Source organism: Scleropages formosus, chromosome 21, assembly GCF_900964775.1.
Source record: "Scleropages formosus chromosome 21, fSclFor1.1, whole genome shotgun sequence".
Taxonomy (NCBI): domain Eukaryota; kingdom Metazoa; phylum Chordata; class Actinopteri; order Osteoglossiformes; family Osteoglossidae; genus Scleropages; species Scleropages formosus.
The window spans coordinates 22,995,200-23,007,335 of NC_041826.1; the positions used below are offsets into that span (position 1 = coordinate 22,995,200).

The following is a 12,136-nucleotide window of genomic DNA, read 5'->3' on the forward strand; positions in this document are numbered from 1 at the left end:
ACCAGAGAGACCAGGAATTTGCCAAAACAGAGATGCTGCTTAAAGGACAGGTGACACGGTAGCCTATAGTTTACACACACACATTTTCAGAAACGCTTGTCCCATACGGGGTCACGGGGAACCAGAGCCTACCCGGTAACACAGGGCGTAAGGCTGGAGGGGGAGGGGACACACCCAGGACGGGACGCCAGTCCATCACAAGGCACCCCAAGCGGGACTCAAACCCCAGACCCACTGGAGAGTAGGACCGTGGGCCAACCTACTGCGCCACCGCACCCCCCAGCCTATAGTTTAGCCAGAGCTAATCTAAAGCATGGCATTAAAGCAGCAAAATTCAACCATCAACTCAGGACTGAGGGAACTTTTAAAAACAGCAACAACCCCTGATGTATGTGGCAAGGCATACAAGCTCTCACAGACTCCAAAGGGATCGATAATTTGCCTATAGACAGTAATCTATGCATAGCACAGGAACTTATCTCAAACTTTGTCCGCGTTGACAAAGAGAACTGTAGTAGGAAAACGGATAAGCCTACACCGCCACCTGACCAACATCAACCGCCGACACTGGACACTAACAAGGTTAGAAGGGTTCCGTGCGGTTTCGATGCGAGGAAAGCGGCTGGTCCTGAGGGTGTCCCAGGCCGTGTACTTTGCGCATGCGCCGACCAACTGACAGCATTTTTAACCTCTCCTTGACCAGCGCCGTTGTCCATACCTGCCTCAAAACTGCAACCATCATTCATTCCCAAACAGCAAAATGTGAGTTCCCTGAATGACTATTGCCCGATTGCACTTACAGCTTGATATCCAAGTGCTTCAAGAAGCTGATTCTGGCACATATTAAAAGAGTCATCCCTGCCACTCTGGATCAGCATCAGTTTGCCTAATCAAACCGTTCAAGAGAGGATGCAATCAGCCTCATCTTCCACACTGCCCTCGAGCACCTGGATGGGCCGAACTCGTATGTCAGAATGCTCTTCGTTGACTTCAGTTCAGCCCTCAACACGGTCATCCCCAACGTAGTGGTGTACAAGCTCCACAACCTAGGCCTAAGCACAGCCGTCTGTAGTTGAACTCTGGACTTCCTGACCAACCATCCCCAGAATGTCAGGTTAGGAAAGCACACATTCTCCACTCTCACCCTGAACACTGGTGTTCCACAGGGATGTGTATTGAGTCCTCTGCTGTATGCACTCTTCTCCCATGACTCTCTACCTGCCCACGCAACAAGCACCATTGTGAAGTTCGCAGATGATACGACAGTCATTGGTTTGATTACAAACAATGGTGAAACGGCATATAGGGACGAGGTACGAAACCTGGAAGCCTGGTGCTCCGTCAACAATCTCATTCTTAACACCAGGAAGACAAAGGAGATTGTGTTGGACTTTAGGAAGAAAAGGAGAACTGACCCTAGTCCTGTGCTCATAAATGGCGAGGCTTTGGAGAGAGTCCCCAGTTTCAAATTCCTGGGGGTGAACATTACGGAAGACCTCTCTTGGGCCACACACACGTCTACTGTCATTGGAAAGGCACAACAACGCCTCTGTTTCTTGAGAAGACCGAGGAGAGCGAGACTGCCGCAGGATCTTCTCGTGAATTTCTACCGGTGTACAGTGGAGAGTGGTGGTAAAGCATGGTACGCCAGCTGCACAAAAGAAGAACAGAAGGCTCTGCAACGGGTCATCAGGACGGCTCAAAACATCATCGACACACAGCTACTAGCAGTCAAAGACATCTATCTATGCAGATGTCAGAGCAGAGCCTCCAAAATGATCAGGGACCCTACTGACCCTGCACACCACCTCTTTAAACTGCTCCCCCCATGCAAGGCGATACAGGACAATTCACTCCCACACCACAAGAATAAAAAAACTGCTTCTTTCCCAGAGCTGTGAAACAGCTGAACACACACTGATTTTTACTGTATTGTACTGTATTATCTATTTCTGCATTTATTATCTGTTTAAACTGTTTAATTTTCTATTTTTATTGTGTATGCTTTATATTGTTGCCTAAAGAACTCAGGGAATACCACTATAATTTCGTTGCATTGTGTCGTGTCTTGCAGGTGTATTTATTACACTCGAACACGAATAAAGATAAGACACGACGGATTATGTTTTCTCTTTTTTTTACTGAACCACGTGCAAGCAACAACTCTCCTTCACTTTCTATACATATCACCTGGCCAACCAAACTCTAACCCACGTTACTATTAAGAGTGGCCTATTAACACTTATCCCTGGTTTTATACCACACTCAATACACAACAACACCCGCATGTTACGAGTAGGATTCAACTACATGGCATATCAATTTAATAATATAATATAGTGTTGTCTAGGAGTTTTAAACCAAGCTGACCGGAAGTGCCTTCCTGCCGCAGAGTCCCTTTCAATGCCGAAAAGAGGGCAGGACGCCCAAGGCCAGCTGTGTCCAGCCTCTCAGCCTTGACCGTGTGGTCAACGGCAGGAGAAGAGTCTTTCTGCTGGAGGACCCAAACATGGTGGAGATCCCCAAGGTGCTCCTGCTTCTGTGTCTCACACTAGGTGTTAAACGATCCATCTTCTCCTGGTATTAGAGAAGCTCAGCCTCAACTGCGCGGTTGCCTCGGACTTGAAGTCTTTTAGTTTTTCGCGTTCCTACCTTTTGCTTGGTATACGGTGGGAAATGCTGGGTGATATACATCACACAAGTGCAGATCCTCGCTGGTCTTGCCATTGATTATAACAGATATGAAGTGGTGTGACACATGTACACTGTTCCACGGGTTTTATTGGCCTGAACCCACATCTGCTCATGTCCTCAGGTGGGCATTGTAACCTGGCCCCCAGAAAAAGGCAGGGCCACCAGGATGTTCATGAGAGGAGTCGCACCACAGTGGCCTAGCCTGCGTGCTATGGGAAACGCTATGAACCAGTCCTCCATCCAGCTGCACCGCAGACGCCGCAGCTCCGGCTCCTTCTCCTCACTGGTCACCAGCCAGGACGTCAGCAGGCCGGTAGGTCAGAACCCCAGCGCGCGCTCAAAGCTGTGTTTACGGGTGAGCAGGAACAAGAGCACAGAATCACGACGGTTGTTGCCGCGTGCTGCAGAACGTTACACATATGATGGAAACATGAAAAGATCAGTTGGCGTGAACAAAATATATGGATGGTCACTGTTTGCTGATAATTAATGCAGGATTTTCTTCATTTCACTGTTGTAAGTATTTTTGTCCGTTCAGCAACATCATAATGAAGGAATGTATTTGCTATCATCCACAAAATATTAGTTTTGCTCAGTCTGTGTGGCATTTGCGTGTTCTCTGCATGTTCACATGGGTTTCCTCCAGGTGCTCTGGTTTCCTCGCACACTCCAAAGACATGTGTTTCAGGGAAAATATTCTGCTTCATTGTAAGTTGCTTTGGACAATGACTTCAGCTCAATGAGAGTTAATAACAGTAATCAGTAATGAAAGTACAGAGCCGTGGTAGAGTCATCAGGAAAACATGACTGGATCCTTCCAGCGTATTCGACAGAAAAAAGGGGACCAACACCACCATCGATCTCGTCCACAGTTATTGAACGGTAACGATGACTGAAGACACAACAATAAAATCGCACTCAGTGAACAACATTCGGATTAATAGCATGAATAAGCAGGGAGCTGCAGCAAAAACAAAAGATGAATTTTGTGGAAAAGAGCTCAAGGTGCAGTGCATTGTGGGACGACACAGACAAAGGCCTTGCCTTCACTGCTGTGATATTTAATAATAGCAGTATCTGCATTGGTTTGGGGTGGATCCCCCAGACACGGGTTCCCAGTGAGGTTTTCCCTCCCGACAGGGATGCTGCCATCCCCCGAGGGCCATCAGACAGTCCGGCATCATCGTGTCCATGACGTACCTGGGGAAGGGACTGTCCACAGCATCTCCGGATGAAATGGTGATGATGCAACAGATCAGCCAGGGCAAGAACATCTGCGTTTTTAAGGGCTGCGTGAGGCCAGGAGGTAGGGACAGCACCGTGGGGTAGGGGTACGGCCACAGCGCAGGCGCAGAGCCCACATGGACGTCTGTGATGGGTCTCCATCACCTCCTGTGCTCCACCTCCCCAACATCAGAGTGAAAGTTACTGTGGTCTCGCCGTCCCTTAGAACAGTTCCAGTTCATCTCCAGGAGGCACCAGGGGTTCCCCTTCAGCGTTGCCATGTATGTCAATGGCGTCATGGCCTTCCAGGTCAGCTCGTGCTGCGAGTTCGGCTACATACCCGAGTTCCAGCAGGGCAGAGGCAGCTCCTTCCGAGTGTCCGGGATCAGTGGAGGGCGTCCTTGTCACAGGTGAGAGCAGGTGAGAAACTGTGGGAGAAGGGTTGGATGGATGGATGGATGGATGGAGGGAGGGAACATTATTAATCTCAGAGGGAAATTTTCTTTTGCTTGTAGCACCACATAATACACAACATGCATACACACAAACATATATAGAGATGCATTTAAGACACAGATAATTTAAATTAATTAATTAGGTAGATAGTAATGTTATTGAAAGTTACTGAATCTGAATAAAGCATTAAAACACAGATATCTCCGCAAGATACTTTACACAGTAACCATCACGATACCGAAACCTTCATCAAACAAACCAACATCACATCCACAAAGCCGTCCTTCGCAAATAAATTATCCGAAATTCACCTTGCACCACGTAGCACGACACAAAACTATACCTTTCACCCAACAATAACTCTTATGGATCATATGCAGCACCTAACAGCCGTCAGCAAGACACTGACACCTTGACCGACGACACACCTGTACACGATCAACTCGGAAAAAACCAAACATCTCACAGCAGAGTTAAAATGCAACAAAACTCCAAAGAGTGTCCGTGAAAATGTCACACAGTTTCATTAGTAATAAGCGATCACCCGAAATTCATCCCGAAACAGAGATGTGGCTTGAACATCCATTTCTTTGCTGGCTGTTCCCTCCTCTTCTACAGCCCCGCTGTTCCCACTTTCCACTTGAGCTGGAGCAAGGTAAAAAATGGTAAAAATGAAAAGAACCTTTTTTTTGATTTGATTCGTTGAGACAGCTGTGTGCTGAAGGGTAACAGAGTGCAGCTGCGCGGTTTAACCTCAGCGAACTGGTTGAGTCTAACAGCTTGTGACGCATTTTCAGGTGCGGAACCACCCAGGAGGCTAAGAGCCCCACTGAGCTGCCCCAGGATGGAAGGAAAGTGAACTCCCAGGGCTCCATGGAGAACAACTCCGACAGAGGTGAGAGCAAAGGGGTGAAGCGGAGGCTCCTGTTCCAAGGAAAGAAATGTCTCACTGTTTTTTTTCTTTCACCTCATTCCTGTGATTTCGGTAAAACACTTTCACTTATGAAATGAAGTCAGATGAAGTGGGTGGCACGGTGGCTCGGTGGCTCAGTGAGTCGTGCTGCTGTCTCACAGCACCTGGGTGGTGCAAGTGGATGTAGGTTTGATCCCTGCTCAGTCTGTGTTGAGTTTGCATGTTCTCCCTGTGTCTGTGTGGGTTTCCTCCAGGTGCTCTGGTTTCCTCCCACAATCCAAAGACACGCTGTTCAGGCTCCCCTATAGTGTGTGTGTGTTGCACTGATTTATGGATGAGTGACCCAGTGTAGGTATTGTATCTAGCAGTGGAAGTCACCGCGGTGAATAAGGTGTGTGGGCTGGTAACACTACATAGAGTTCATTGGAAGTCGCGTTGGACAAAAAAGTTTTCTAAATAAATGAATGTAAGTATTGCAGAGTGACGTCGGTAGTTCCAGTCCTCGAGCGTGCTGTTTTTTTCCCTCACTTCCTGATCATTTTAGTGAAACGCGACTGATTAGTTGAAACTAAAGACTCAGAACACATCACTGAACAATTTACGGAATTTAAAAATTACTGCTACTACTATGTCTCTTGATCCTTTCTTCAGCACTCTGTATCGCTGTGTGGCGAGTGCTCTGTAAAAATTAATTTAATTTGATTTGAACTGAGCTGAGCTGAAGTGGCACTGTGGCGTGGTGGGTTTGAGCAGTGCCCGCTGTGTGGTGGGTCTAGGGTTCGATGCCTGCTTGGTTGCCTTCCGACAAACCGGTGTCCACCCAGGGTGCGTCCTGTCCTCTCCCCCTTCGGCCTTGCGCTCCGCGTTGCCTGGTTAGGCTCCAGTTTGCCGTGACCCTGCTTTGGGACAAGTGATTGTAAAGGTTGGCTGAACTGAATTGAAATAGAGCAGGAGCTCTCTGTTTCTAACATGTCCCTCTTTTGTTTTTTTATTGTTATAAGCTGGTGCTGCTCACCTGTGTTTATGGCAGTGAGAAAACCAGAGCCACTACACAAGCAGATGCAAAAGTCCCCCAAGGGCACCGGTGCCATGTCCAGCGACAGCCAGGAGCTCAGCAGCAGTGGCAAAGGGTCAGAGCTGCACAAGCAGAGGGCAAAACGCCACAGACGGGGAAAGAGCGCGAGGAGCTCAGACGCTGGCGAGGAGCGGATGTCGACTGGAGCGGAGCAACCGGCCCCTGATCGGTCCTCGCATCAACTCGGAGAAAAAGCTGAGGCTCCCGCTGTGGATCTGCGAAGCGCTCATCAGAAGAAGTCCAGGAGCCCAAAGACGCACTTGGGTGAGTCGAGGCCACGTGGGCAGAGGGGCATCGTAGGTGGATGGCAGGAAAAACGTGCTGATTTGACGAGAGCTGATGAGACCGGCTGTGACACCAGCACTCCGTGTTGATGGGCGCTGATGGCTGCGTGTTGTGGTGGACGAGATCAGCTGTACATGGCCATTGATTTTTTTTTTTTTTTTTTTTTTTTTTTTTAAAGCTTCTGGTGACCGTGCCAATGTTATAGATAGTGGTACAGGTTTGCTTCTATTAGCTGTTACTACTGGCACTCTTTATTTTTCTATTTAGAATGGCTAGAGGGATGGGTGGGGTGGGGCAGTGACTGACACTTGGATCCCTAGAGGCAGATTTTTTTTTTTTTTGTTTTGTACTCCAGGAAATCTATTAAATAGATTTGGCTTTTTATTTCCCTATGAGGGGGTGCTGTGGCGCAGCGGGTTTGGCCGGGTCCTGCTCTTTGGTGGGTCTGGACTTCGAGTCCTGCTTGGGGTGCCTTGTGATGGACTGGTGTCCTGTCCTGGGTGTGTCCCCTCCTCCTCCAGCCTTTGCCCCCTGTGTTGCCAGGTTAGGCTCTGGTTCGCCACGACTCCTCTTGGGACAAAGTGGTTTTAGCCAGTGTGTGTATTTTCCTATGTTCAACTTCTCATTTACAGTTTTTACCTATTTAAAATGACATTTTTGAACAATAATCTCATTGTAGCGTTTGGCAGCAGCTCATCAGTCAGTCCTGTTTCAGTATAGCATTTGGACACGGTGTTTGGACTTGTCTTTAGCCATGCAGAAGGAGAAGGGGGAGATGGAGAACGGCCAAAATTGGGTTAGTCTGACTGGCATCTCCGATGGACGAAGTGCAGAAAAACAAAGCTGTTTTCATGCAAGTGGTGAGTATGGAAGTGCACCATGTTTTTACAGCAATTAGGAAAACTGCCTCCACACATACTACACTTTTAGATACACCTTTAGATGGCTGCAGCCCAGATATAAACTTGAAAGTATAACGGAATTTAATAGTGGTCATGATATAATAATGTCCTGGAGCTGATAGCGGAAGGTCGATGAACTCTGAGACCCCCAAGGTAATGACTCAAGGGGGTTTGTTTAGTAGCAGATCAGAACAGATTGTTCACATTCATTGGGCTTTATCACTTATCATTAAGAGGCCATGAAGCAGCGATGGGAGTAGCGAACTACTTGTTTGATAAGGACCGCAGTCAAACATCTGGTCTGTCGCACGTGTTTTAAAGCTGCTGTGTGTCTGTTCAGTGGAGGAGAGGCAACGTCTCGTAGAGAAGCTGTCCTTCCTGCGTTGCCGTGGGCACGACTCCACTTCCGAGGTGGAGCTCAGTGAAGAGAGCGACAGCGGACTCCAAAACACGACGAACAGATCGTCCCAGAAGGCCAGGAAGCACTTGACCGATGAAGACTTTGGTCGCCCTGCCAATGGTAGTACAGTGTGGTTTGTGGTAGAAAAGAACAACATCAACTTCTCCCTCAGGTTACATAAACCTTTAATGCAAAATGTGTGCACGGGCGAGCCTCCTGGCAGAGTTACACCAAAGACAAGCAGCTGGTGGCGTAGTAGTTAGAGCGACTGCCTTTGGATCCAAAGGTTGTAGGTTCAAGCCTCATCTGTGGCAGTAGTACTCTTGAGCAAGGTACTTACCCTCAGTTGCTCTAGTAAAATTAACCAGTGGTGGGTAATTTCAGCCTTGACATTGTAAGTTGCTTTGGAGAACAGCATCAGCTAAATGAATAAATGTAAGCAGAATACAGATACACCACAAGGTGATGTTAGTAACAACTGTTAGTTCAGTCTTTATTTACATTTATTCACTTAGCAGACACTTTTGTCCAAAGCAACTTGCAACAGATACTCTGTAGTGTTACTAGCCCACACACCTTATTCACCAAGGTGACTATACTACTTACAAGGGGTTACTCATCCATGCATCAGTGAAACACACTCACACACTATGGGGGAACCTGAACAGCGGGAGGAAACCAGAGCACCCAGAGGAAACCCACGCAGACACTGGGAGAATATGCAAACTCCACACAGACCGCACGGGGATCGAACCCACATTCTCTCACACCACCCAGGCACTGTGCCACCATGCCATCACTTTATAACTTCTTCTTTTGTGTGTTCCTTTTATGGAGGTGTTGGGGTTAGTTCCTTCTTTCCCACTGGAAGGTTTTTCACACGGTGTTGCTATCTTATCATTTCACAGCAGCAGACCGGGTGCAGTTATAATGTGTCCTTGCAAACGCAGCCCTATCACTCGCACCACACATTTCTGCAGCAACCACAAACAATCCTTACTTCATAGTTCAAAGGTGAACAAAGGTCCTTACGAAAAATAAAGAAACAATAGATACAATTTTCTCTCACAGGTTGAAGCATCGTGTGTTTTTGTAATCGAATATGAGCACAAAAGTGAAACAGCCAAACTGTGCTGTTTCGTCTAGGTGAGGTGTCTCTCCGTGGCACCGTGGCTCCACTTAGCAGCCTGGAAGATGGTGTCGGGCTGGAAAGCGACCCTGGTTTGCTGCTGAAGCCTAAAGGTCATGAGTGGGCATCCTCAGATGGGTCACCCCGGAGAATTATCATGGAAGAGGAGCAGGAACAGCTCCAGAATGTGGTCAGGGATGCAGATCATCCCTCGCAGGATGTTACAGGTCTTGGCAGGGGTCCCGCTGGAGTCATGTTGACAGTTGGCCAAGAGGCAACAGAGAAGAACCAAGATCTTCAAAAGCAGGTATGGGCAAAATGTGTGTGAAAGTCAGAGTCGTGTTCACTTTGAGATGTTCTCTTGGACAGAAAAGTGTAAGCAAAGCAAACATATAAGCGTCGTACGTCTCTGAGAACTGCAGCAGAGCAACCGGGAAGACCTGGGGGGTGATTTCCTGATCAAAATTGTCGGCGGAAATCTTTGCGAAAGAACCCGGTTTCCTGACAGTGTACTCAAACTTCTGACTGGAAACTGATGGACACGTTCACGCTTTCCAAGCCAAATGTGTTGTGCTACCTACTTCCTGTCTGTGTCACATTACCCATCTGCACCAATCATGACATACAGCGGTATGAATATGCTTACCGTAGTAAATTCAGGTCATAGTTCACTTCACATCGTTAAATATATGTGTTTCCGGTAGGTGGACGCTGTTGCAGCCATGTTACAGTCCAGTGACCAAGTGGACCAGCTGGTTCTGAGGAACACAGGCTTGACCCATGAGCTGCTGGACATCCTTGCCACTGCACTGAAGAGCAGTCAGTCTGAAGTGATGCTCATCAACCTGAACCTGAATCACATTGGACCTCCCGGAGTCGAGATCCTGCTTGACATCCTGGAGGTCAAGCGTAAGGTTACAGGTCTCCTGTGAGTCACAATGAGGCAAAAGCTTTCATCTCACGAAGAGCCTTCACGCTCGCATCTTCATTTCTCATGCGATGTGTTGACGTCTCGTCCATTTCTCTTTCTATAAGCCTGTTTGGGAACCAGCTGGGAGACCCTGGAGTCTGCGCTCTGCTGGCTGGCTTGACGAAGCTCAAGGACCGGCACCGAGTGCGGAGCGGGGATGCCGAGTGTCAGTGTCCTCCGTGGTCCTCAGGTGGGTCCGCCCCTGCTCGTAGACCCTTTTCCCTTGTGGAACTGGACCTGGGAGGCAACGGAGTCAAGGGCGAAGGCCTGAGGGCACTGGCAGCCTACTTGAGGCGAACATCACACCTGCGGTACCTCGGTCTGGCCCAAACCGCCCATGCTGACATGACGGCCTGGGAAGACCTCTTCAGCAGCCTGAGGACCAACGACTCGCTCATCCACATCATCCTAGATGAGAGCGGTCTGGGCAATCGCGGGGCTCAGATGTTTGCCGAAATGCTTGTATCTAACCAAGGTCTGAGGAAGGTTGACCTGGACAATAACAGTATTGGGGACGAAGGAGGTCTGGCCATCGCGGAAGCACTGCTCAGCAGAACAAATTGGCCCCTGGAGCATCTGAGTCTGGAAGGGAATGGCATCAGCTCAGCTATCTTGGCCTCAGTTGAGCAGAAAATCAAAACCCACCCGACCCACAATTCCACAGAGAACCAAAACTCACCTGACAGTCATTCTTAAATAAAAAGCGGAACACATCTGTCTGGCACTTTAGGAAGCATCATCATCATTATTATTATTATTTTTAGAGGGGGACGCGGTGGCATGGCGGGCTTGGCCAGGTCCTGCTCTCGGGTGGGTCTGGGGTTTGAGTCCTGCTTGAGGTGCCTTGTGATGGACTGGCATCCTGTCCTGGGTGTGTCCCCTCCCCCTCCAGCCTTACGCCCTGTGTTGCTGGGTTAGGCTCTGGCTCACAGCGACTCTCCTTGGGACAAGTGGTTTCAGCCAGTGTGTGATTATTATTATTACTGCAGCTAATTTAATCTTGCAGAGCAGTTAAATGTCTTCATCTGAGTTATTAGAATTGTTTTTTTTAAATCAGTGTATCACTAATTAGTTGTTGTGCAAAAGGATGCAGCCCCTCTATGTGAACTATGTGTGCGCTACCGAGCTCTGTGACTTATGGTCAGAAGTCCGTCATGAACCATGGAAGGAGAGTGTCTACCATGCATGTCCTGTAAAGGGTACTTTGATTGTCACCATCTACAGGAAAACAGTTGAATCACACACACACACATTGACTGAAATCACTTGTCCCGGCCAACCGGAGCCTAACCCAGCAACGCAGGGCACAAGGCTGGAGAGGGAGGGGACGCACCCAGGACAGGACGCCAGTCCATCGCAAGGCACCCCAAACAGGGCTCGAACCCCAGACCCACTAGAGAGCGGGACTCGGCCAAGCCCGCTGTGCCACTGCGCCCCCTACTGTTGAATTAGTTGGAATTAAATTTTAGCAATAATAACCGCTGTTATGAAAAATGCAGTAAAATGCAGCACGGCCTCAGACGACGAAGAAAAGTGCAAACTGCACACAGTTTAAAAAAGAAAAAGATGGACCACAGCAGACTGCGAGAATTAGCACGTTTTAGTGAGAATTAGCAAGAGAGTTTGCGAGAATTATCAAGATTAGCATGTTTCAGAAATGAGATTATTATTATGCTTGTTTATTTTCATTCAGCGTCATTTAGAGACATATTAATGATTAAATGAATGAAAAAGCGTTTTCCTTCCGCCCTGCAGAAATTCAGGATCCTCATTAACCTCTCTGTAGTCTTTGAGAGTCGGATCTTAAAAATTATCGAATTTATTGTATATTGCTCTGGAGTCGTAGTGCATATCTTTCTCCTTTATTGAAAAGTGTTTTGAGAAGATGTGTTTAGGTGTATGGTGTGAAATAAAGAATAGCATTATTGTAACACCACCTAACAGGGCTGTTCTGGGAATGTCACGGCATCACTCGTAATGCTCATAACCCCTCTCTGCAGAACTATTCACAAGGTGTCATTTGCGACACACACCTATGACACGAGTGAGGCGAGCAGAGGTGTGTGCTACTCAACATCAACAGGCCGA

General features: G+C 48.1%; 1 protein-coding gene across 1 annotated transcript; it reads left to right on the forward strand.

The window, feature by feature from the left end:
• The first annotated feature begins 974 nt into the window (after positions 1 to 974).
• LOC108927518 (uncharacterized) lies at positions 975 to 10,801 on the forward strand. The gene is made up of 13 exons (XM_018740888.2): positions 975 to 1,064; positions 1,167 to 1,313; positions 2,393 to 2,527; positions 2,816 to 3,007; positions 3,835 to 4,000; positions 4,145 to 4,328; positions 5,172 to 5,269; positions 6,318 to 6,626; positions 7,400 to 7,507; positions 7,890 to 8,069; positions 9,096 to 9,385; positions 9,783 to 10,006; positions 10,114 to 10,801. Exons 1-13 carry the CDS (start codon positions 975 to 977, stop codon positions 10,742 to 10,744), a joined length of 2,754 nt encoding a protein of 917 aa, XP_018596404.2. The 3' UTR covers positions 10,745 to 10,801.
• The last annotated feature ends 1,335 nt before the right edge of the window (positions 10,802 to 12,136 follow it).

Coding starts and splice junctions, on each gene's coding strand:
- LOC108927518 (XM_018740888.2), top strand. CDS start 975: ATGCTCTTCGTTGACTTCAGTTCAGCCCTCAACACGGTCATCCCCAAC. Junction 4,001..4,144: donor GGGCTGCGTGAGGCCAGGAG/GTAGGGACAGCA, acceptor GCCGTCCCTTAG/AACAGTTCCAGTTCATCTCC. Junction 7,508..7,889: donor AAGCTGTTTTCATGCAAGTG/GTGAGTATGGAA, acceptor GTGTCTGTTCAG/TGGAGGAGAGGCAACGTCTC.